Raw genomic sequence first — 23,529 nt, forward strand, 5'->3', positions numbered from 1 at the left:
TAGCTGCTGCATTTCCTGCGTTACAGTGGGTGGCACGGTGGTGCAGCGGTAGAACTACTGCCTCACGGCGCCGGCGACCCGGGTTCAATCCTGACGACGGGCGCTAGTTCGTACGGAGTTTGGCCATTCACCCCGTGACCTGCGAGGGTTTTCTCCGGGAACTTCGACTTCCTCACACATTCCAAAGACGTACAAGTTTGTAGGTTAATTGGCTTGGTATAAATGTAAAATTGCCCCCAGTGTGTGTAGGATAGTAGGGGGGTTTTAAACGTCCTTAACAGCTTATTTTTAGATGGTTTTCTATTTATTCAAAGAGACCAAAGCCCATGTCATCATCTGATTCTTCAGACTCTTCCTTCTTTTCCTCTTTCTTTTCTTCAGTTGCAGCCGGGGCAGCAGCACCTGCAATGCTCACAGCAACCGCATCTCCAGTCTGGACACTTGCAAGCTTGGCATTGCCAACGGTGATGACATCGCCCACATTCTTGCCTTTCAGCTCACGGATCACCTTATTCAATCGCTCATCATCAGCTTCAATCCCAACGCCATCAAGAATCTTCTTAATGTCCTTTGAAGCTGGGTCATCATTGCCGCCCAACACAGCGAGGAGGTAAGCTGCGACGTAACGTATCTCGGAGGAGGAGGAGGAGGAGGAGGAGGAGGAGGAGGAGGAGGAGGAGGAGGAGGAGGAGGAGGAGGAGGAGGAGGAGGAGGAGGAGGAGGAGGAGGAGGAGGGGGGGGGGAGGGGGAGGAGGTGGAGGAGGAGAGGCCCAAGGACCTGCTTCTGTGCTGTGTTTCTAAACTGAGCTAAACTAAACTAAACTAAACTAAACAGGCATGAAACACTGCGAGAAATATTTAATTGGGTGTAAAGCACATTGGAACATCCTTAGGACATGGAAGAGTCCATATGCATCTTTTATTTTTTGAAATAAATACAAATATAACACGTCTGTAACTAATTTCGCACTAAGTCGGCACCGACCAGCAATCCCCGCATATTTACACTATCCTACACTGGAGACAATTTTTACATTTATATCAAGCCAATTAATCTACAAACCTGTACGTCTTTGAAGTGTGGGAGGAAACCAAAGTTCTCGGTGAAAACCCACGCAGGTCACGGGGAGAAAGTACAAACTCCGTACAGACAGCACCCGTTGTCGGGATCGAACCCGGGTCTCTGGCGCTGGGAGCCTGTAAGGCAGCAACTCTACCACTGCGCCATCATGCCACTAATTTATTGAAAGCAGTTGTATTTTGAGTACAAAGCACATTTTTAAATACTCTTGAGACATGGGGGGTTTTTTGTATTGGATTCTGTAAACTTTTTCAACCTAAGCCATGGGTTAATTTTCATGTGTGAGAAAGCAATATAATAATTCCATTCTTATTCTATTAGAAACGACCGTATGTAACAATTAATTTTTCCACGCGTTGACAGCAAAAACCCATCGTCAGACCCAAATCAATTGTGTTGAAGATGAAACATTGATTTTGGAATGAAGAAGCAGAAAAGGGAAATCAGATCCACTGTGTATCCATTAAAGAATTAAATAAGACTAATCACTGTAATATTTCATTAATATGAACAAATTCTGGAAACATTTAGATGGTTATGAAATAACATTGATCAATTTGGAGCAAGTTGGACAGCAAGAGATGTTTTAAATTATTTGTCCTTAACGTGCTTATCTTCATCCCACAAGCACGGTTGAGGGGCAATCCTTACGTGAAGTGTTTCAGCTCGTGGCAGAATAGCAAGGACGAAGTTTCAATGAAGAACAATTCTCTACTTTGACTGTAAATAAATGAATCCACTGCCTGTAACAGTGATATAAGGGGATTAAATATTTGTTTTTAATGAGACCATTTGCAAGATGATGTGAGAAAGAACAAGACAATGGTGTTTAAGAAGGAACTGCAGATGCTGGAAAATCAAAGGTCGACAAAAATGCTGGAGAAACTCAGCGGGTGAGGCAGCATCTATGGAGCAAAGGAAATAGGCAACGTTTCAGGCTGAAATGGATGAAATGGATAGATCTTTTGAAGGAATTCCAGTGTTTATGGTTTCTCTGTTGAATATATTGATGCCACTAGAGGTATAGAGTCTTACACGTGTAAACAGCCCCTTCGCCCCAACTTGCCCACACCGGCCAACATGTCCCATCTACACTAGTGCCACCTTCCTGCTTGGCCCGTATCCCTTTAAACCTACCCCATACATGTCCCTGTTTAAATGTTTCTTAAATGTTGCGATAGTACCTACCTCAACTACCTCCTCCGGCAGCTCGTTCCATACACCCACCATCGTCTGTGTGAGAAAGTTGCCGCTCAGGTTCCTTAAATCTTTCCCCTCTCACCTTAAACCTATGGTTCTCGATTCCCCTACTCTGGGCAAAAGACTCTGTGCACCTACCCGATCTATTCCACTCATGATTTTGTATAATGATGGATCAAAAGATCGGAATGCGTAAGTGGCATGGCCCAACTAGTAGGGCTATTGCCTCACAGGTCCAGTGGACCGGGTTCAATCCTGACCCTGGGTGCTGTCTGTGTGGAGTTTCCACGTTGTCCCTGTGGCATTGTTGGTTTCCTCCAGGTGATTCTCTGGCCTAGACTGGATGGATGGACATGGAAGTATCTGAGTCTACTCCACTGGAAGGTAATGGGGAAACAATGAAGAACACTTTGTAGATTTATTCATTGTTTGAATCTGGAAAGGCCAGCATATATTACCCATCCTTCATTTTCCTGGAGTGCGTGATGTCTATCTCAGAGAGCCCTGGAGAGTCCCAGACTGATGGGTCTAGAGTTACACAGCAATGTTTCAACCTGACACATTTTCAGTCTCACAGATGTGGCCTGACCCACTGAGGGATTCCAGCAATTCCTGTTTTTACTTTAGATTTCCAACATTTGGAGTACTGTGTTCAGTTTAGGCCGCCACTGTCAAGGAAAGATGGTGTCAAGCTGGGAAGGGTGCCGAGAAGATTTACAAGGATGTTGCCAGGATTATAGGGCCCGAGCTATTGGACGATTTGGGCAGTCATGGGAGAGCTGCTGCCTTACAGCGAATGCAGTGCCGGAGACCCGGGTTCGATCCCGACTACGGGTGCAGTCTGTATGGAGTTTGTACGTTCTCCCCGTGACCTGCATAGGTTTTCCCCGAGATCTTCAGTTTCCTCCCACACTGCAAAGGCATACAGGTTTGTAGGTTAATTGGCTTGGTAAATGTTTAAATTGTCCCTAGTGGGTGTAGGATAGTGTTAATGTGCGGGGATCACTGGTCAGCGCGGACCCAGTGGGCCGAAGGGCCTGTTTAGTCTAAACTAAAAAACTAAACTAAAAGTAGGGGATTTGAGAACCAGAGAACATAGGTATAAGGTGTAGGGGGAAATATTTAAAGGGAACGACAGGGGTAATTTTTTTACAGAGAGGGTGTATGGAGGTGCCGGAGGCAGGTATTATCGCATATTTTAAGAAATATTAAGACAGGTACTTGCATAGGATACGTTTTGAGGGATTTGGGCCAAACACAAACATGTGGGACTGTTGTAGATGTGGCATGCTGGTCGGTATGGGCAAGTTGGGCCGAAGGGCCTATTTCCACACTATGACCATGACTATACATCTGCAGTTTTTGATTGATTTTGACAGTTACTCCATCACTTTGTGCTTTGCTCAAGGATTTCAGCATCTGCAGTTCCTTTGCGTCTCCAGGTAAACTTGTGAATTGGTTCCATCTTTAGATTTTTTACACATTCACTCTCAAATTACAATCTCCGCTCTGCGTCCGGGAAACTGCCCAATGGCGTGCTCTACTCATTATCTCCATCACTGACATTGTTCATAAAACCAGGTGTTGGCCACCAGAAAAATGACAGAAAGTGCTGGAGTAACTCAGTGGGTCGGTGGAAGCATCTCTGGAGAACATGGATAGGCAACGAGTCCAATTGGGGACCCCCCTCAGAATGATTGTAGTTGGGAGAAGGTCTGAAGAAGGGTTCGGACCAGAAACATCACCTATCCATGTCTCTCCAGATATGCTGCCTGACCTGCTGAGTTACTCCAGCACTTTGTGTGTTTTTGTAGTGAGCCAGCATCTGCAGTTCCTTGCGTCTCCATTTTTGCCCACGAGCCTCATTTGCTCCTGTGGCCTGGTAATCGTGCTCCATGCAGCAACAAAGACTGGCATAAAACCTTCCAGCGCGCTGATCAAACAGTATCATTACAGCGGGCAGAGCATTCTGAGAATAAGTTGGGTATCACAGCCTTTGTGACTCCACCATCACTGCGAATTAGCAACCATATGGCAGTTGTTATCTTCTGAAATGCGTGAACTTTAATCACAACCATTTTTCATAATGATCCTTAATGAATCCACATGATTGGGTTTAATCATTCCTCTGTGTACTCTGGTAAATCCTCATAAGCACAGCTGTTGATGATGTCTGTTGTACCTCTCATCCACAGTGAATCATTGGAAGCAACTGGCTGCTTGAGACGGAAAACTCATTGGGTTCCAGTTGAGTTTATTGTCACGTGTACCAAGGTGCTGTGAAAAGCTTTTTGTTGCATGCTATCTGGTCAGAAGAAAGACAATACATGATTACAATCGAGCCATTTACAGTGTACGGATACACGATGCAGGAAATAACGTTGAATGCAAGGTGAAGCCGGCAAAATCCGAACAGGGATAATCCAAGGGTCACCAATGAGGTACATAGTAGATAAAAGCTCAGGATGGTTGTATATTATCTGTGTTGCTTCATTGACACTGCTGCCACTGCTGGCTCAGTGTGAGCTTGTTGCTGGATTCATGGTGTATATCATGGTTAATGTCTTCAGGGACAACTTGTAGGAGGGGTCCTTAGTGGTGAACTGGAGGTTGGGAATCAGACTGTAATCTCTCATCCTGAAGCCTTGGATTGAATATTAGAGACATGTGATGTCAAAGACGCTCATCATTTCCTCATTCATTATCTTCCACAGTGGGATCTCTGGCCGATCGGATTATCCTCAACGGGGCAACAGAGAAGGCCAGCAGTAGAGTTGCCACCTCACAGCGCCAGAGACCCGGGTTCGATCCTGCTGTCTGTACGGAGTTTGTACGTTCTCCCCATGACCGCGTGGGTTTTCTCCGGGTGCACCGGTTTCCTCCCACACTCCAAAGATGTTGGTTAATTGGTTTCTATAAATTGTCCCTAGTTTACAACATGGAACTGGTGTATGGGTGATTGCCGGTCAGCATGGACTCGGTGAACTGAAGGGCCTATTTCCACACTGTATCTTCTCTGTAAATTGGCCCTAGTGTGTAGAATGGTGCGAGTGTATGGAGTGATCACTTGTCGGAGCGAACTTTGATGGGCCAAAGGATCTGTTTTCACGCTGTATCTCTGAAGTCTAAATTTATATCAGGGATGGCTTCCCTTCACCCTGGAACAGTGTGGACATGAATTGCACCTGGACAACTCAACGGGTCAGGGAGTGTCCCTGGAGAACATGGATAGGTGATGTTTCGGATTAGGACCCTTCTTTCCAGTTTCCTCCTGCTGCTCTGGTTTCCTCCCACATCCCAAATACTTATGGGTTTGTAGGTTAATTGGTCTCTATAAATTGCCTCTAGTGTGAATGGAGTGAATAAGAAAATGAGATAGCATAGAACTAATGTGAAAGTGATCGCTGGTCGGCGTAGACTAAGTGGACAGAAGGGCCTGTTTCCGTGCTGTATCTCTAAGCTAAACTAAATTAGTGGCTTCAGAGTGGGACTAGAGTAATGGACTGTGGGTTGAAAGTTCGGAGACTGTAACTTTAATTTGGAATCTGAGGATATAAAGAATATTCTAACATTGAACACTTAATTTACAATTCTGCGGATGGTGAACCAACCTCTTGAAATTAAAAGCAAGTCTTTGAACTGCTGGCTTTCAACTCTTGTTTCAAATGATCGTTTAAGTGTGGTGACATTGCGATTATATTTGCAATGTGCAAATTTTGCAGTGAGGTCGTTTTTTCAGAAGTTATCGTTCTATTAATTTAAGGTGTTTAATTATTTTAAGGTGCGGGGGGCAAAATTTAACATGACCCTGTGGTGGGTGTACGGAATGAGCTGCCGGAGGAGGTAGTTGAGGCAGGTAGTATCACAACATTTAAGAAACATTTAGACAGGTACATGGATAGGATAGGTTTTGAGGGATATGGGCCAAATGCAGGCAGGTGGGACTAGAGCAGATGGGATGTGTTGATCGGTGTGGGCAATTTGGGCTGAAGGGCCTGTTTCCACACTGTATCACTCTATGACCATTAAGAGTGATGGCATCACCTAGATCTACCAGCCTGTGACATTATTATCAAGTGGATAAATTGCAGATGATTCAGAGAATGATCTAAATCTAATGTATACATAGATGAGAAACAAATCGCATGAGTTCTTTGGTACTGGAATATTGTTGACACACATTGCAAAACAATGTGACACAGAGCGCATCTGTTGATAATTCGCTGGGAGACATTATTCTCTCAGGTGCTTCACCTGACATCGCATGAAATATTTATCGTCTATTCAGAGTAAAAAAAGAAGTTCCCTTGTGAAAAAAGAGTGTGTGTCGAGGAGACAACAGAGACTTGGGCAAGATGAGTGATTGTCAGAAGATGGATGGGGAAAGGAATGAAAGACATTTCAATGGGGTTTAAAGTGATATCCTTCACTGCATTTGATCAGAGCATCATATTGGACATGCTTTCTGAGACAGGTTCAAAGATTATCATGAGGAATTTTCACAGATAGCCTTTCTGGGTGAAGAGGGAATGTTGTTTTGTTTGAATCAAATTTCCAATTCCAGCACAAATCACACCAGCTTAATAAATATTCTTTAGCATTTAGAAATATAGTGCGGAAACAGGACCTTCGGCCCATCGAGTCCACGCTGACCAACGATCACCCAGTACACCAACACTATCCTACACGCTCGGGCCAATTTACAATTTAATTTACCGAAGCCAATCGGCCTACAAACCTGTACGTCTTTGGTGTGTGGGAGGAACCTGGTGCACCCTGAGAAAACCCACGGAGTCACAGGAGAACCTACTAACTCCACACAGACAGCACCTGTAGTCCGGATCGAACCCAGGTCTCTGGCCCTGTAAGGCAGCAACTGTACCGTTGCGCCACTGTGCCGCCCCCTTGAGTTACCCCATACATATTTGAATATTGGCAACACAATATAAGACAATAACTAGCACAATCAGCCAACATTTTAAAAGAGGATTTTTTTTTTAATAAAAGGTTTTGTGAAAAATATTACATGAAATATGTAGAAACATGAAAGTAACATGATAAAGTTTGATTCTTACAGTCAAACATTATTTATCACATCAAAATACATTTTTAATCATTGTGTCAACAAATAACTTTGTGTAACCCAATTTCAAATGACTGAAAATGATTCTTTTAAAATAAATGTCTTCTTGTTCCTTGATAAACCTTTCAAAATCAACCCAAATTTCCATATGCCCAACAAGTCCAAATATTTTGGTGCATCATGGAGGTTTAGTTTAGTTTAGTTTAAAGATACAGCATGGAAAGGCCTTTCGGCCCACCAAGTCTGTGCCGACCAGCGATCCCCGTACACTAGCACTATCCTAAACACTAGAAACAATTTACAAATTTACCAAAGCCAATTAACCGACAAACCTGTATGTCTTTGGAGTGTGGGAGGAAACCGGAGCTTCAGGAGAAAACCCACGTTGTCACAGAGAGAACATACAAACTCCGTACAGACAGCACCGTTAGTCAGGATTGAACATGGGTCACTGGCGCTGGAAGGCAGCAACTCTACCTCTGCGCCACTGTCCCGCCCTGTGGTCATGGTTAATTTTGTGGGCTTATAATGTCATCTTTTTATAATGATTGTTAAAGATTGTGAAAAATAAAATCACAAAACACTGGAGTAACTCAGCGGACAAGGCAGCATGTGTGGTGGGAATGGATAGATGACTTTTCAGGATGATCAGCCATGATCATGTTGAATGGCGGTGCAGGCTCGAAGGGCCAAATGGCCTACTCCTACACCTATTTTCTATGTTTCTATGTTCATACTGACTGTAGTAGCTGACGGAGAGCTGGAAAAGAGGGGTGGGCTGGGGGAGGGGTGGGGTGGGGGAGGGGTGGTGCCAGGGCAAAGCCTGGCAAGTAATAGATGGATACAAATGAGTGTGCTTTGACTGGAAAATGGGTAGATTACTGTGTAGATTTGCCTTCACAGTAATTTTTGCTTTAAATTCCTTTAGCATTGATCACTCCTTAATGGGAAAGTTTCATAAGAACAATCACAAACAGGGAGCAACACTCAACTGCAATCTTCTGGATGAGAGAAAATTAAAGTAATCTAATATAAAATGTAAAAGATCTTCAATACACTTCAAAGAAGAACAAGGTAATTGCGTTTCCCAGATTTATATTTAACTTCTATCAATATTATTTTTTTTTAAAACAACTATTTCTTCAAAGTCTCAAAATGTGTCAGCTTTTCCCCATAAATGAATTAGCCATTTTATAACTTGGCCCACACTGACCAACATCCCCTTCTACATGAGTCCCGCCTGCCTGCATTTAACACATATCCCTCAGAACCTATCCTATCCATGTACCCATGTAAATGTTTCCTAAATGTTGTGATAGTACCGGCCTCAACAACCTCCTCCGGTAACTCATTCCATACACCCACCACCCTTTGTGTAAAAAAGGTAGCACCCAGGTTCCTATTAAATCTTTCTCCCTCACCATAATCCTATGCACACTGGTTCTCAATTCCCATACTCTGGGCAAGAGTCTCTTTACCCTATCGCTGAGGCCCAATAGTCCTGGCAACATCCTCGTAAATCTGCTCTGCACCCTTTCCAGCTTGACAACATCTTTCCTGTAACATGGTGACCAAAAACTAAACACAATACTCGAAATGTGGCCTCACCAACATCTTATATAACTGCAACATGACCTCCCAACTTCTATACTCATCACATTTGATGCTACAATCACAGATTGACTGTCACAATGGATGGCAAAATGCATTGACTGCTTTGAGTGGCGTTGTTGAGTCTGATTGAAAGCAAAGGATAGAGCATCCATTTGCACAATTACAGTTATCTTGTCACAAATAATGAGGGAGACAAGGGAAAGATGATCAATGGGCCATTAAAGTCAAATCTGTGGGTAGTGGTGGAGGCAGATACAGTTATCATTTAAAGAGACATTTGGATTAGCACATGGATATGCAGAGAATGGAGGGATATGGATTATGTGCAGGCAGACAAGGGTTGGCCGTACATCATGTTCGACCCTGACATTGTAGGCTAAAGGGCCTGTTCCTGTGCTGTACTGTTCTATGTTCCATGGCTGGAACAGTAATGCAGCAGTAGAGTTGTTGCCTTACAGCACTGGACACGCAGTTTTCATCTTGATTGCAGGTGTTGTCTATATGGAGTTTGTACCATCTCCGTGTGACCATGTGGATTTTCTCCGGGTGCTCCAGTTTCCTCCCACATTCCAAGGACGTGCAGATGTGAGTCTGAAGAAGGGTTCCTTCTCTCCTGAGATGGCTGCCTGTACTGCTGAGTTACTCCAGCATTTTGTGTCTATCTTCAGGTTTGTTGGTTAATTGGCTTCTATAAATTGTCGCTAGCGTGTAGGATAGAACTGGTGTATGGGTGATTGTTGGTTGGCCTGGACTCGATGAACTGAAGGGCCTATTTCCACGCTGTATCTCAAAAAACTAAACATTTAAAAATGTCTATATAAAAGATAAATATATGCCCTCCCGGTGGATGGCAATACGTCAGTGAAATGATTAATGCCTGCACTGTGTCATAGTATTTCTCAATGGTGATCTAAATGGAAGTCCATTAATTCTACTATCAATTGGTAGTGAGGCTGTTGGGAGAGATGAGCAGGAATGTACGGTATTCGTTATGTTAACCATAATAAGGCGTGCTGGTCTCATCACAGAGGAGAGAGGCAGATTATTTTGAGTGGGGAAGGTAAGAATTAGAGTCATACAGCACAGAAACAGGCCCTTTGTAACAGCATGCAATCAGCATTAACAGACACCATTCTCACCCCTCCCTCTCCCGTAAGGTCTGTTATAAAACCATGGAAAAATAGGTGCAGGAGTAGGGCATTTGACCCTTCGAGCCTGCACCGCCATTCAATATGATCATGTCTGATCATCTAAAATCAGTACCCTGTTCTTGCTTTCCCCCCATATCCCTTGATTCCTTTGCCCCTTTGAGCTAAGTCTAACTCTCTCTTGAAAACAAGCTCTTGTTATAACAAGGGTTTACTTGTAATTTTATGCGTCCCTATTAATGGCCAACAAAATCCAAACATTGGGGTACTGATTGTGGATGTTCAGCCATGATCACATTGAATGGCTGGCGGTGCTGGCTCGAAGGGCCGAATGGCCTCCTCCTGCACCGATTGTGTATTGCCTATTGTCTATTGTAATGAAAAAACATGCTGCATTCATGGATATGGGATTTTACACTTGGAAATCCCTGTTTTTCTTCGGGAATGTAATGAGGGAAATTCTCAGGAGTAATACAGTACGCGTATTCTGATTTTGGCAGGGGCAGAATTCTGGGAAAGGCAGCATTCAAAATATAAAAAGAGTATGGAAATATCTTCCAACCAACATGTAACCACTTCATCGGTAGAACACAGAGCTTGGTAGACATCCAGAGCATATAATCTGTCTTTACTGGGATCCCTTTTGCTTAATATCCTCATAAATGATCTGGAGCTTAGTGACAAAACCTGCTGATATTCTGTGGTGTATGATGATTTTGGACTGCAAACCCGAACCAGATAAGATATGCATCAACTTGGGAATTGGGTAGACAGATGGCAGATGAAATTCAACACAGATAAATGCAAAGTGCCTCACTCAGGGACGATGTTTCATAGCCTTGCCATGTACTTATAGAAAATAAAGTAACATGCACGGCGAAGGAGAGGTGCAGAGATGCAAAGTCGAAGTAAACATTAGCTGCCACAAATAAATCTTAGCCATGATTTAGCTTAGTTTAGTTTAGTTTAGACATCGTGGAAACAGGCATCGAGTCCATGCCAACCATCCATCACCCATCCACACTCGTTCTATATTATCCCGTTTTTAGTAACCACTCTCTATACACCAGAGGCAATTTACAGAGGCAAATTCACTTTCAAACTCTCTCGTTTGTGGGATGTGGGAGAAAACGGGAGCACCCGAGGAAACTGACAAGGTCACAGGGAGAACGTGCAAACTCCACGCAGACAGCACCCAAGGTCAGGATCGGACCCGGGACTCGGACACGGCCAGTCAGCAGCTCTACCATCTGTGCCACTGCACCGCCCAAAGTGATGTTAAACAAATCAGAGAGATCTGGATACAAGGAACTGTGTTTACTGGTTTACCAAGGTACACACAAAGTGCTGGAGTAACTCAGTTGGTCAGGCAGCATCACTGGGGAACACAGGTCGGCGAGATTCCAAGTTGGGACCCTGCTTCAGCCACCTTCTTCAAATAAATCAAATGCCGTGTATGTGTAAAAAGGAACTGCAGATGCTGATTTATATCGAAGAAAGACACAAAGTGCTGGAGTAACAGTAGGTCACGCAGCATCTCTGGAGAAAAATGATTGGTGATGTTTTGGGTCGGGACCCTTCTTCAGATTCAGAGTCTGAGGAAAGGTTCTGACCCGAAACGTCACCTATTGCTTTTCTCCAGAGATGCTGCCTGAGCCCCTCAGTTGCTCCAGCATTTTGTGTCTATCTTTTGTGTAAACCAACATCTGCAGTTTCTTCCTGCATAAGCATTGGATCATCCTGTTTGGCATACCTGCATAACAAAATTATGCTTGCGCACCTGAGGAAGCTCAAATGAAAGTAGCAGAGAGGAAAAGAGAATCTTGAAAATCAAGAACCACTGTTCTTACAGTATCCTTACACCTCGGTCAACTGTGGAAGATTTTTTTTTGAGATTGGTCTTCGTGATGGACATTTGAATTTTCTATTCAGGCCTGTTATCAGAGCCATCTCACACCATCATAAATTAAATGTCATGGTCCCTCGCGATAATAAACGACAAACAGTAAAACGATCATTTGAAGAAAGAAGGAACTTCAGATGCTGGTTTACCAAGGAAAGACACAAATTGCTGGAGTAACTCAGCAGGTCAGGCAGCATCACTGGAGAACATGGATACTCAATGTTTTGGGTCAGTACCCTTCTTCAGCCTGACTTAAACAATAATTCAGTTAATTCAGATGGGAAGTGAGCTCCATTTGGGAATTCTAGATGCTTTGGACCTTTGGCTTGCAAAGCACTCCACCTCTAATTCAACAGTTGGTGCCAACGGTTGGTGAGGACTATGCGGGGAGGGGAATGGGAGGGAGAAGAATGTTCAACATTTAGAGTTTAAACCCTGGATCAAGATTGGGACAGGATTTCAGGATGGACGCAAGGTCATGATCTGAAATGTTGACCATTCCTCTCCCTCCACAGATGCTGCTCGGCCCGCTGAGTTCCTCCTGCAGTTTGATTGTTGCTCCCTATTCCAGCATCTGCAGTCTCTTGTGTCTCCATTTTATTTACCAAAATAGCAAAGGGAAACCAGATGAAATGTATTTTGCCAAGGAGATGAAATAACAGGCCTGAATAGAAAATTCAAATGTCCACCATTCGAATGTCCACTATGGATCGGACAGGTTTCGAGGGATATGGGCCATACGCAGGCAGGTGGGACTAGTGTAGATGGGACTCATTGGTTGGTCTGGGCAAGTTGGGCCGAAGGGCCTGTTTCTGCGCTGTATGGCCATAATTTTAATTCACCCAGTCACTAGCCGCACATAAAAGCAGAAATCACTTCACTGCAATAGTATAATTTATACTAAGAAAAATAAACACAGGAGTGGGAGTTATAGTCCATAGAAAATTACTAGTTTTCACGTTAGTTCCTTCGTGAATCCACCAGTTATAGTCAAAGAGCTGTGCACCTCGTGAACAGGCCTTTCGGCCCACCTTGTCCATGCCAGCCAAATGTGGCTAGTCCTATTTGCCTGCATTTAGCCCACAGCCCTCTAAATCTGTCCTATCCATACTTCTGTATAGGAAGAAACTGCAGATGCTGGTTTAGAAAGTAGATACAAAATGCTGGAGTAACTCAGTGGGTCAGGCAGCATCTCTGGAAAAAAGGAATGGCTGATGTTTCAGGTCGAGACCCTTCTTCAGACTGGAGGTCTATCCATATAACAGTTCAAATGCCCTTTAAAAGGCCCAACTGCCGATTCCTTTGGGAATGCTTAACAGTTGATTTTTTTTGACAGTATTTGTGATTTGATGTAATATCACCTCTGGTATAGCATTAGTTAAATGATTTTCAAATCACCCATCTGTTTTTCTATGGCCATGACTACCCAAAACAGCATGATCTTCCAGATATAATCAATTTGTGTACTATTGTTAAAACTGATCTTTCAGTTGATATTTTTAAGGCAGAGGTCGACAAATTCTTAATTAGAATGGGTGTCAAGGGTTATGGGGAGAAGGCAAGAGAATGGGATTAGGAGGCAGAGATCAGCCATGATTGAATGGCGGAGTAGACTCGATGAGCCGAATTCTATTCCTGTAACTTGTGAAGACCACGGTGGCGCAGCGGTAGAGTTGCTGCCTTACAGCGCCAGAGACCCGGGTTCAATCCTGACTACGGGTGCTGTCTGTACGGAGTTTTGTACGTTCTCCCGGTGACCTGCGTGGGTTTTCTCCGGGTGCTCCGAGTTTTCTCCCACATCATTTCATAATTGTCCCCAGTGTGGGACAGTGCTAATGTATGGGAATCGCCGGTCGGCATGGACTCGGTGGGCCTGTTTCCACGCTGTATCTGCATACCAAACGTGAATTAAAATATCTGCAATTCCTTAACTGGTGCTTCGATGATCAGAGTCTGGTCTTCTGCAACTTTCAGTATTAATTTCCAACCGGCAAATCGCTATTTTTTTTGTATGGGTGAAAACCCATGAGCTACCGATTTAGTGGGGCATTAATTATATTAAATCAAAATCCTTGGTGGTCCAAGACCAACGATTATTACAGACAAATGACAAGAGTGGAACTCCCCAAAGCTAACTCCTTTCTGGGAGATTTAGCTCGTACTTCCTTGAATGAAGTTCGCGTATTTAGTGTAGGTGCGTCGGTCCCCGCTGCAACAGAGGGCTTGACTTTAAATTGATTATTGAACGACGCGAGGCACTTTCGGCGAAGAAAGTGTTAGTTTTCAATGTGTTTGTGTTTGATTTTTTTTTCTCTTCCTTGCCGTGTAAAGTCGAGGTCTTTGGGGATGTGACCTTGATAGTAACGCCGTCGGAATACAAATCATGATTCGCTCCCGTTGCTACAATGCAGGCGGCATGAGTTAAGAGAATTAACTAAACAGGGATACCTGCGTGTGACTGTATTTCACAGCTACTGTTATGCAATCATGCATCACGCCGTCCTCTGCATTGCATCAGTATTTTGTGACTCATTTTAACCCATTCGTCGTACAATATATTTAGTTTTAGCTTGTTTTTAGTTTTAGAGATTCAGCGTGGAGATAGGCCCTTCGGCCAACCGAGTCCGCACCGACCTGCGATCACCCCGTACACTAACACTATCCTACACACACTAGGGACAATTTGCAATGTTTTACCGGAGGCAATTAATCTACGAACCTGGACGTCTTTGGAGTGTGTGAGGAACCGGAGAACCTGGAGAAAACCCACGCGGCTCACGGGGAGAATGTGCAAATTACATAAAGACAGCACCCGTAGTCAGGATCGAACCCGGGTCTCTGGCGCTGAAAGGCAGCAAATAAGTAGCAGATAATGAAATAATCAATTGTGGCCAAGAAATGTCCTCATCTCACTATTGAGAAGAAGGGCGGCAAGGTGGCGCCGTGGTAGAGTTGCTGCCTTACGGAGCCGGAGACCCGGGTTCAATCCTGACTATGGGTGCTGTCTGTACGGAGTTTATACGTTCTCCCTGTTACCTGCCCCGGTTTCCTCCCACACTCCAAAGACGTATAAGTTTGCAGGTTAATTGGGTTGGTATAGGTGTGTGTCGGATGGTGTTAATGTGTGGGGCTTGCTGGTCGGTGTGGCCTGTATTAGCGCTGTATCTCTAAACTAAAGAATCTCATAAAATATAACAAACCCTGGCCATAATAACATACCGATATACGGAGGCAGTAAGTTTATAACTTTCCATCTGCCGTCTAGTCACTAATTCAATTTACCGTGTCACATTTGCAGGCTCCCGGATGATAACACTCGCCGCTGCGATTTTGTGACATCTGTATTTAGTTGTAATTAATGTGTTGAGACCGAGCCCCGATTCGCATTGTGGACCTTCCAAATCCAACTTCGCATTGGAACGAGTTGGTTGCACCTTCCGCTGGTACATGAAATGACGGGAGACGGCGCCTGATCAGATACGTTGAAAGCGAACGGACCATTTCAGGCATCGGCTCCGCTTACTTAATAAGGTTGTCAGCTCAGAGGCACATCAGAGGCTGGGAGCTGAATCTGTGAAGTAGCCGTGTTCGGTGAGACCAACAACGACAAAAATGCACCGTGAAATCTGGCTGGTTCAAAAAAAGACACACGTTTAACGTCAAAGGGGGAGAGCGAGTGGATTAACGGGCAACGGTGAGAGAGTCACAAAAAAGAGAGCGCAGGGAGGAACTGCAGATGCGGGTTTACACCGAAGCTAGACACAAAAATGCTGGAGTAACTCCGCGGAACAGGCAGCATCTCTGGAGAGAAGGCATGGGAGACGTTTCGGGTCGAGACCATTCTTCAGACTCACCTCCCCGGTAAAGCGGAGTTTCAAAAGAGTACCCTGTAAAATACGGTATGAATAGAAATGATCACATTTCGATACACTTTTAAAAAAAAGACGCCCCAGTGTACGTGAAATAAACGGCAGGAAAATGAATTTCAGTAGGAAATAACCGCCACCAAACACGTCTGTAGTTCTGTTCGGTCCCGAAACGTCAGCTATCCCTTCTCTCCAGAGATGCTGCCTGTCCCGCTGAGTTACTCCAGCATTTTGTGTATATCCCCCGGTGTAAGCCAGCACATGCAGTTCCTTCCCACGCATATTTCTTCCGTGTACCGTGCTGAAATTATTATTTTTCTTCAATTTGGTAAAATGTTATGCATTGAAATAAAATGGCATCGTTTCCAATTATTGATCGTGTGTGTGTGTGTGTGTGTGTTTATATATAGGACAAGACACTCGCGGAACCAACGGGTGATAAAAAAAAGAATACGCACTCTGCCCGCGCCCGGGGATGGAGCGAACTTACAACACTAAAAATTATGTAGCAGGGCAATGAATCCAGGGTTATTTTCCTTATCAGTAGGCGCCGCGTGTCTTCTATGAAGGTGTACGCGTGAACTTAGCCCATTATATAATTTGCTACGGTAGACACAAAATGCTGGAGTAACTCGGCGGGTCAGGCAACATATCTGGAAAGAAGGAATGGGCGACGTTCGGGTCGAAACCGTTCTTCAGACTGATTTGCTATCATGTGAATGTTATTTGCACGAGTATTTTTTTTGAGGGGGTGTTAAGAATACATACAAAATGCTGGAGTAACTGGGCGGGACAGGAGTTGTGTCATGGAGAGGAGGGATGGGTCGAAGGATCCCGACCCGAATCCTCACCCATTCCTTCTCTCCAGATATACTGCCAGTCCCGCTGAGTTACTCCAGCATTTCGTGCCTATCTTCGGTGTAATCCAGCGGCAGCAGTTCCTTCGTACAGGGTTAACAGCACACCCTGCATTGCCACCCGTGTGTCTGTGTGTGTGTGTGTGTGTGTGTGTGTGTGTGTGTGCGGTGCCGCTACTGCAGTGAATGGGACGGGGTCTAGTGTGGGGATCAAAGCGAGCTGGAACCACAGTCTCGGCCAAAGATTCTCTAGGATCTTTGGTCCCGGCGCTGGACAGCGTTTGCCGCAGCTAATCCTTTCCCCTCTCTTTCTCTCTCTCCTTAAACTCCTCCCTAGCTGTGCTGGTGGTGATTGGCAGGCCTGCTCTGTGTCTGGTGTTTGCGCCTAGCGGCTCCTTCCGCCCCTCTTCCCATCCTCGGCCCTCCCGCTCCAGCCCGCTCCCCCCCCAGCACCTTGAACCTTCCCCAACACTGCGTGTGTGTGTGTGTGTGTGTGTGTGTGTGTGTGTGTTGTAGACACAGTATCTCCCACCAGTTTTTGTGAGTGTTTCTGTGTGTGTTATAACAGTGTGTGTGTGTGTGTGTTGTAGACACAGTATCTCCCATCAGTTTTTGTGAGTGTTTCTGTGTGTGTTATAACAGTGTGTGTGTGTGTGCGTGTGTAATACAAATACGGTAGACACGGTACCTCCAGTGTGTGTGAGTGTATGTATTACAGAGACGGTACCTCCTTCCAGTAAGTGTGTGTGAGTGTGTGTTACAGATACGGCCCCTCCTCCACAGTGTGTGTGTGTGTGTGTTAGAGACGGTACTTGCCTCCAGTGTGTGTTACAGAGACGGTACATGCCTCCAGTATATATGTGAGTGTGTGTGAGTGTGTTACAGACACGGCCCCTCCTCCACAGTGTGTGTGAGTGTGTTACGGAGACGGCACTTGCCTCCAGTGTGTATTACAGAGACAGTACTTCCCTCCAGTATGTTTGTGAGTGCGTGTGAGTGAGCGTGTGCTTCAAAGACGGTACCTCCCTCCAGCGTGTGTGTGTGTGTGTGTGTGCGCCTGGTGCAATCCGCACCTCCCTCCCTCCCGGCCGCAGGCTGAGGTGCGAACGAACCACCCACTCCCTCCCTCCCTCCGTGTGCGGGTCACGGCCAGGCTGTGGGAAGCGGCGCTGGGCATCCGAGCGCCCAGGCGCCCACTCTCTCCCCCGGCCCGGCCGAGCCATGGAGCGGCGGCGGAACACGGCTGCCCTTCTCCCGATGGCGCTCCTGTGCGGGACGTGCCCTTACTTCTGCTGTCTGATCTGCTGGACGCCGGAGTGTTGCAGCGGGGCCGCGGGTCACAACCAAGGTAAACCGTGGGAACATGGGGTGAGCGGGGGAGAAGGGATGTGTGTGTGTGTGTGTGTGTGTGTTTTGCTAGCGATGCCGACCGGTGCGATGGCGTTCAGACAGCCCGCCTGGTGGAAAACATCCCAACTCATCTCCACCGACCAGCCCGCTCCCGGTCCGGGGCATTCCTACCCGCCGCGGTCTCCGGGAACCCGGACACTCCGACTCCAGTAAAAAAAACAAAATACTCACCCTTTTGCTCCACGTCTTGGATCAGAACTTCTCCATCCAGTAGCTTTGACCCTTGGTCCCGAGACCCAGAGACAAGTCACTGACCCGGGTCAACAGCCCCGTTACTCCTACTCGCTATCCCACATGATTCAGGTTTTTTTTGGGGGGTTTTTCGCTCCCTCTCCCTCTCCTGAGAATTTCTGCATTTGAATGCAAATTCACCCCGAGTACAAACCTGTTATTGTTGTCCGCCGCCGACCAAACGAACTGCGGCCGCCACTTGAGAACAGGACTCGCTGTGACTTGACGTGAAAATGCGATATGAATGGACCAAGCGCTCTCCTCTCTCAACTTTCCTCCCACCTCACCAACCTCCCGCCCGGCCCAGACATTTCATCACTGTCCTCTCCCACGCTAAAGGTCACCCACCCCTCGCCGCGCTTGTTTCGGCTGTAGGAGAAAGTGCCCCTGTTTTAGCTTGAAGAGGCCCGTCCGTCTGTCCGTCCGTCGGGAATCTATTGTCAACGTGTCGGACCGCGCTCGAAACAAGGGAGAGAGAAGAAAGGTTTTTACAGATTGTAAAACTTAAAACGTCAATTTACTGTGATTTGGCAGTGATTTGGTTTGGAAAGTGTGGATGGTTTAAATGTAAAAATAAAAGGTTTTTTTTGCCGGTTTTTCTGTGACCGGTGAATCTCGGGCGCATTTCAATAGCCCGCGACTGCTGAGCGCGGGAGACTGGCTCGTAGAGTGTAGATTTTGCAGGGTAAAACATTGCTTCAGTCTGAAGAAGGGTCTCGACCCGGAACGTCACCCATTCCTTCTCTCCAGCGATGTCCCGCTGAGTTACCCCAGCTTTTTTGAGTGTGTAAAAGATTTCTGATCTGCGTTCGAATGATAAGGAATCCGAAATACTTTTTGACCTTGATCATTGAATTCGCCGTTGACATTAATAGACGTCATAGCTTGCAAAGTTTAGCGACTCAAAACATTCTTATTCAAACGTAATCCAACGGCACTCGGCCGGGTGAGATTATTTATCACTGTTAAAACACTGACAAGGTCGGCGGCCTTAACTTTTGCAACAGACATTTGGACTGAGAGGGCATTTGGGTTTAATATCGAGCGTTCCAGTAACTGCAAGAAGCGAGCTGGTGACAGCGTGATCCCCAGTTTATGTGCTAATTGCACCCTAGTCTGTTTGAGCGGCGCAGTCATGTTTTGGCATAAATTTGTTCTTCTTTGGATGTTGGTCACCTTTGCAGACAGCTCTCTGAATCTTGATGCAAGGCTCGTGCATTTCGGTGTGGTCTTCAAACCGTATGTGCTCTTTACTTGAAATTCAAACCAAAAGTTAGAAAAAAAATTAAAACAAGCTCGATTTGGGAAGCTCACCACAGCGGCCTTGGGAGTGAACGACGAGGGGTGCCCAGCCTGCCATTTGATCAACGCCATTTATCAGACGGACAATGTAATCTCAATCGGCAGTTCATTTTGCCGGGTTACCAAACCATAATCTATTTCATGAGGGTCTCGACCCGAAACGTCACCCGTTCCTTCTCTCCAGAGATGCTGCCTGTCCCGCTGAGTTACTCCAGCATTTTGTGTCTATTTTAGATTTAAACCAACATCTGCAGCTCATTCCTGCACAATAATCTATTTCATTTGATTTCATCCCGTGTTCACACACTGATCGAAATCCACTAGGTTCACCAGACAAAAATCTGGTGGCATCAAAAATGTGGGGGGGGGGGGGGGGGGGGAGGGGGGGGGGGGGGAGTTGGGTTATTTTGTGATGATAAAGCTTGAAATGGTCACATGAATATAATTGAAACAAACTCGTCCCTTGGAGAATGGGTGCAAATATGACTACGCGGCTGTGCTTTTCAATAAGTTAAAACTATTTGCAAAGTTGGCAACCTGAACCTATATTTTTAAATTGTCATGACATTTACAGAAATATACTTAACAGAAAAAAATAATCACACTTCAGGCGTTGAATTGTCTCCGTCTATGAATGATTGAGGAAATGGAGTGTTAACAATTGATGATTTCATACTTGTACCTTAATACAACGGAGATGTCAAACAATCTTCGATATCATTGAAATCCCCATAAACCACAGTTAACATTTTTTTAAACAAGCGAATTAGTATAACGTGAAAAGCTAATGTTGCTTCTATTTCATATCTCCGCTTTTCCACCGTTTGTTTGCGTCGCAACAAGAAGTTGTTTTGATGTGTGTTGCTTGAGTCCTCTGGATGGTCAAGTGGTTAAGGCAGGGCCGAAGTAATGCCGAGGTCTGTCAACGCTGATCGTTGCAATAGAGGCAGCGTCCATCTGCAGACAATGGTGAATACATGCTCCTTGCCAGAAAATTAAACCGGCGTGCCAGAATCACCACTATTACTGGTGTCAATCCACAATTTTATTTCAACTAATAAAAACAATCGAAGGTGACGTTTTATTGTTGCCTGTTTATAATATTTGTTGCCTCCATTTTAAGATTTTGATTGTTTTACAAAAAAAACATTTATGTTCTCTTTAGTCTTGCTACAAAGGTTAGCAAACCCTTAACATAATCAACGCATACGATTATTCAAAATAGGCAGAAGAGCAATTTACATTACTGCGCTTTCTAGGGTAAAACTGGGCAATTGAAATAATTAGTAGATATCATTGTTTTTGAGGCAGCTAACCCCGCACAATGTTACCACGCCTGACATCCACACACTGGTGAATTTGTGGGGGGGGGGGTCTCAACTGCAGCAGGCAATGGTGATAAACTGTGAAACTGCACCCTTTGAGTGTAAAGTGCCCTTTACTGTCTCAGCCGTGCCTCTTTCTTGTTTAAGATCAACGCGAGCGCTTACAGTAGTAAGGAATTACACCTGCTGCTGACCAGATAGCAGGGCAGAAATATCCTAAACATTGCACAATTGCAGTGAGTGGGAGGCGTTGCCAACACAGATTATAGTATAATTTGTTCCCAGCGTGGACATTGATTTATGGATGGGGAAGGTAGGGTTCGCTGGCCAGAGCAGTCATTAGACGTTCCACGATTGAAAGCTATGTGAACCCATACCCCACAAATGTGACCGACTCTGAACCCGCCTTGTTTCAGGGCATTTGGGGAAATAAAATGATAGGAATCTCCACAGCCCGTGATTTCATATTAAAAAAAAAAACATTTTTGCAGCACCAAATTCATTTGTTTCTATCTTGTCAAGAAGAATCGTGTTCGTGGTTACATTGTGGCCCGAGTTACAACATTGGAAGGGAAATTTATACACACAGTGAACTTTTCTTTTCTCTCTCGTTTATTATATAGTTTACAGTGTCTCATGCTTACATATTCTGTTGTGCTGCTGCGAGTTAGAATTTCATTGTTCTATCTGGGACATATGACAATAAAGCATCCTTGACTCTCTCTTGAAATTCTGTGCATAGAAAGGGTGCCACTGGTGCCTTTAAAACTTGAGGCAAAATCTGGTAAAAAAATAAAATTAGAGATAAAATGTAAAACTGATCTATTTTACCCGTATCGGAAAAGGCAGTAAGATTAAAAAGAGCTGTGAGCTTCTTAAAAAAAAACACTAGAGAAAAAATATGATATTTAAGTTACTGCTCAATATATAAGCAACGACGCATGTTCAGCTTACAAGTTATTCATTTATAGGTAGATATTTGTGACAGGGAAGATAAGATAGTGTCTGCATCCCACATCTCGTCTTCCCGCCACGACAAACTGTCTAGAATTCGTCACCCAGTCTATATGAAGTAAGGCGTTTTGATTGGGATGAAATATGTGTTCCTGAGTGTCGTCTTCCTTAAAGCAAAACAAAAACTCAAAGGAAGTTAGCATCCACACGAAATAAAATAAAGATTTTCTGCGCCCATACTTATAAAGCTACATGAAAGGTAACTGGGCGCTGGCAGATCTAAAGGCAAATGATTTGCACCATCACCTGTCTAAAAGCGGAATTTAGTCAAAAACCATAGACACTTGCAACCAAAGATCTTTGCTTGCAACTGGGATACGATCCGTTAACGCGGGGGATACCTTCGCAGAATATAAGATTCTTATACTTCAGTCCTGTAAAACGCCTTTTATTTTCTCCACTCTTGTTCAACGTTACAATTTATTTTCATCCTTTTAAACAAAATTCCTTGTTTCGCCCCGCCATCATTTGGGCTAATTTAGTAAATCTTAACCATCTTGTCGCACGCTGCCCTATCTCCAAGATATGGGTTTCCGCCCAGACTGGCCTCTTCCATCAGTTTTTGGTTCCATCTAGTTGGAGTTTCAAATTTCCTTGTCGTAATCTGTCCCCGCACACCCCCCTCCCACAAACCCCATCCCCGCTTGCCTAGGATTTTCATCAGTTTTATTATTTGTTCGTTTCGCTCTTCCGGAGAATAGTTTAAATTTCTGTCAAGGCGAGGGTTGTGTATTGAAGCGGTAGCTTCATTGCTACCTATCACAATGTAACAGTTATTACACGGGTTAATTCCTTTCCTTGATGCGATGATGTTAAAAACAAATGAAACACAGCAAATTCTGCTCAATTCGTTTTGTCTTCGGAGTGTGAATTAAAACGTGTTTAAACAGTTTTTGAGAGCGGTGTGAAGGGCGCAGATCCGGCATCGGTGGAGAAACTCGAGACACGGGGAACTGCAGATGCTGGAATCTTGAGCAAAGCACGAAGTGCTGGAGGAACTCAGCGGGTCAGGCAGCGTCTGTGGAGGGAATGGACAGGCGAGGTTTTCGAGTCGGACCCGTTCTCCGGTCTGTGCATCCCCTCTTCAGATGCTGCCTGACTGGTTGAGTTCCTCAAGCACTTTGTGTTTCGCTCAGTCGAGGTAACACCGTTCCCACCGCGAGTCTTTGTGCCAAATACACGGTGTTTGGTTCAATGATTTGTTTGTGGCAATATTTCCCAATCACGCCATCAATCCGTAATTAACTTTTAAAAAACCCATTGCGTATTTCTTTCTCAAAGATGTGCTGGTCAATATGTCATCAAAAGAATGATTTCACTTAAGGATTTTTTTTGTTACAATACACACCATTTCCCAATTTCGGCGTTACTGCATCTTCTAAACCTTTTCCTTTTACAATTAAATTCAAGGATATCTCTCCAAAGCCCTATAAAGAATAAAGACTTAAATTTAAGTAATTCTTATCTTAGCCTAAGGACATTTCAATAAATTATC

At 44.8% G+C, this 23,529-nt stretch overlaps 2 protein-coding genes across 8 annotated transcripts in view; one reads left to right on the top strand and one right to left on the bottom strand.

Moving 5' to 3' along the window:
* Positions 1-276: 276 nt before the first annotated feature.
* On the bottom strand, positions 277-1,228 carry LOC116971579 (60S acidic ribosomal protein P2-like). Its single transcript, XM_033018814.1, has 2 exons — positions 1,218-1,228; positions 277-671 (listed from the first exon to the last, which is right to left on the bottom strand). The coding sequence occupies exons 1-2, from the start codon at positions 1,226-1,228 to the stop codon at positions 305-307; spliced, it is 378 nt and encodes a 125-aa protein (XP_032874705.1). The 3' UTR covers positions 277-304.
* Positions 1,229-17,658: 16,430 nt separating this feature from the next.
* Positions 17,659-23,529, top strand: part of epha5 (EPH receptor A5) — a 313,137-nt gene continuing 307,266 nt past the window's right edge. For 4 of the 7 annotated variants that reach the window (XR_004411473.1, XM_033018420.1, XM_033018417.1 and 1 more), the window contains exon 1: positions 17,663-18,100. Coding sequence is in view for 6 of the 7 variants with exons in the window: in XM_033018420.1 (XP_032874311.1) it covers positions 17,974-18,100 (127 nt within the window). In the remaining variant the exon portion in view is untranslated. Of the gene's footprint in view, positions 18,101-23,529 lie in introns of all 7 variants that reach the window. The other 3 variants (XM_033018418.1, XM_033018421.1, XM_033018423.1) reach the window with 3 other exon arrangements.

Source organism: Amblyraja radiata, chromosome 3, assembly GCF_010909765.2.
Source record: "Amblyraja radiata isolate CabotCenter1 chromosome 3, sAmbRad1.1.pri, whole genome shotgun sequence".
Taxonomy (NCBI): domain Eukaryota; kingdom Metazoa; phylum Chordata; class Chondrichthyes; order Rajiformes; family Rajidae; genus Amblyraja; species Amblyraja radiata.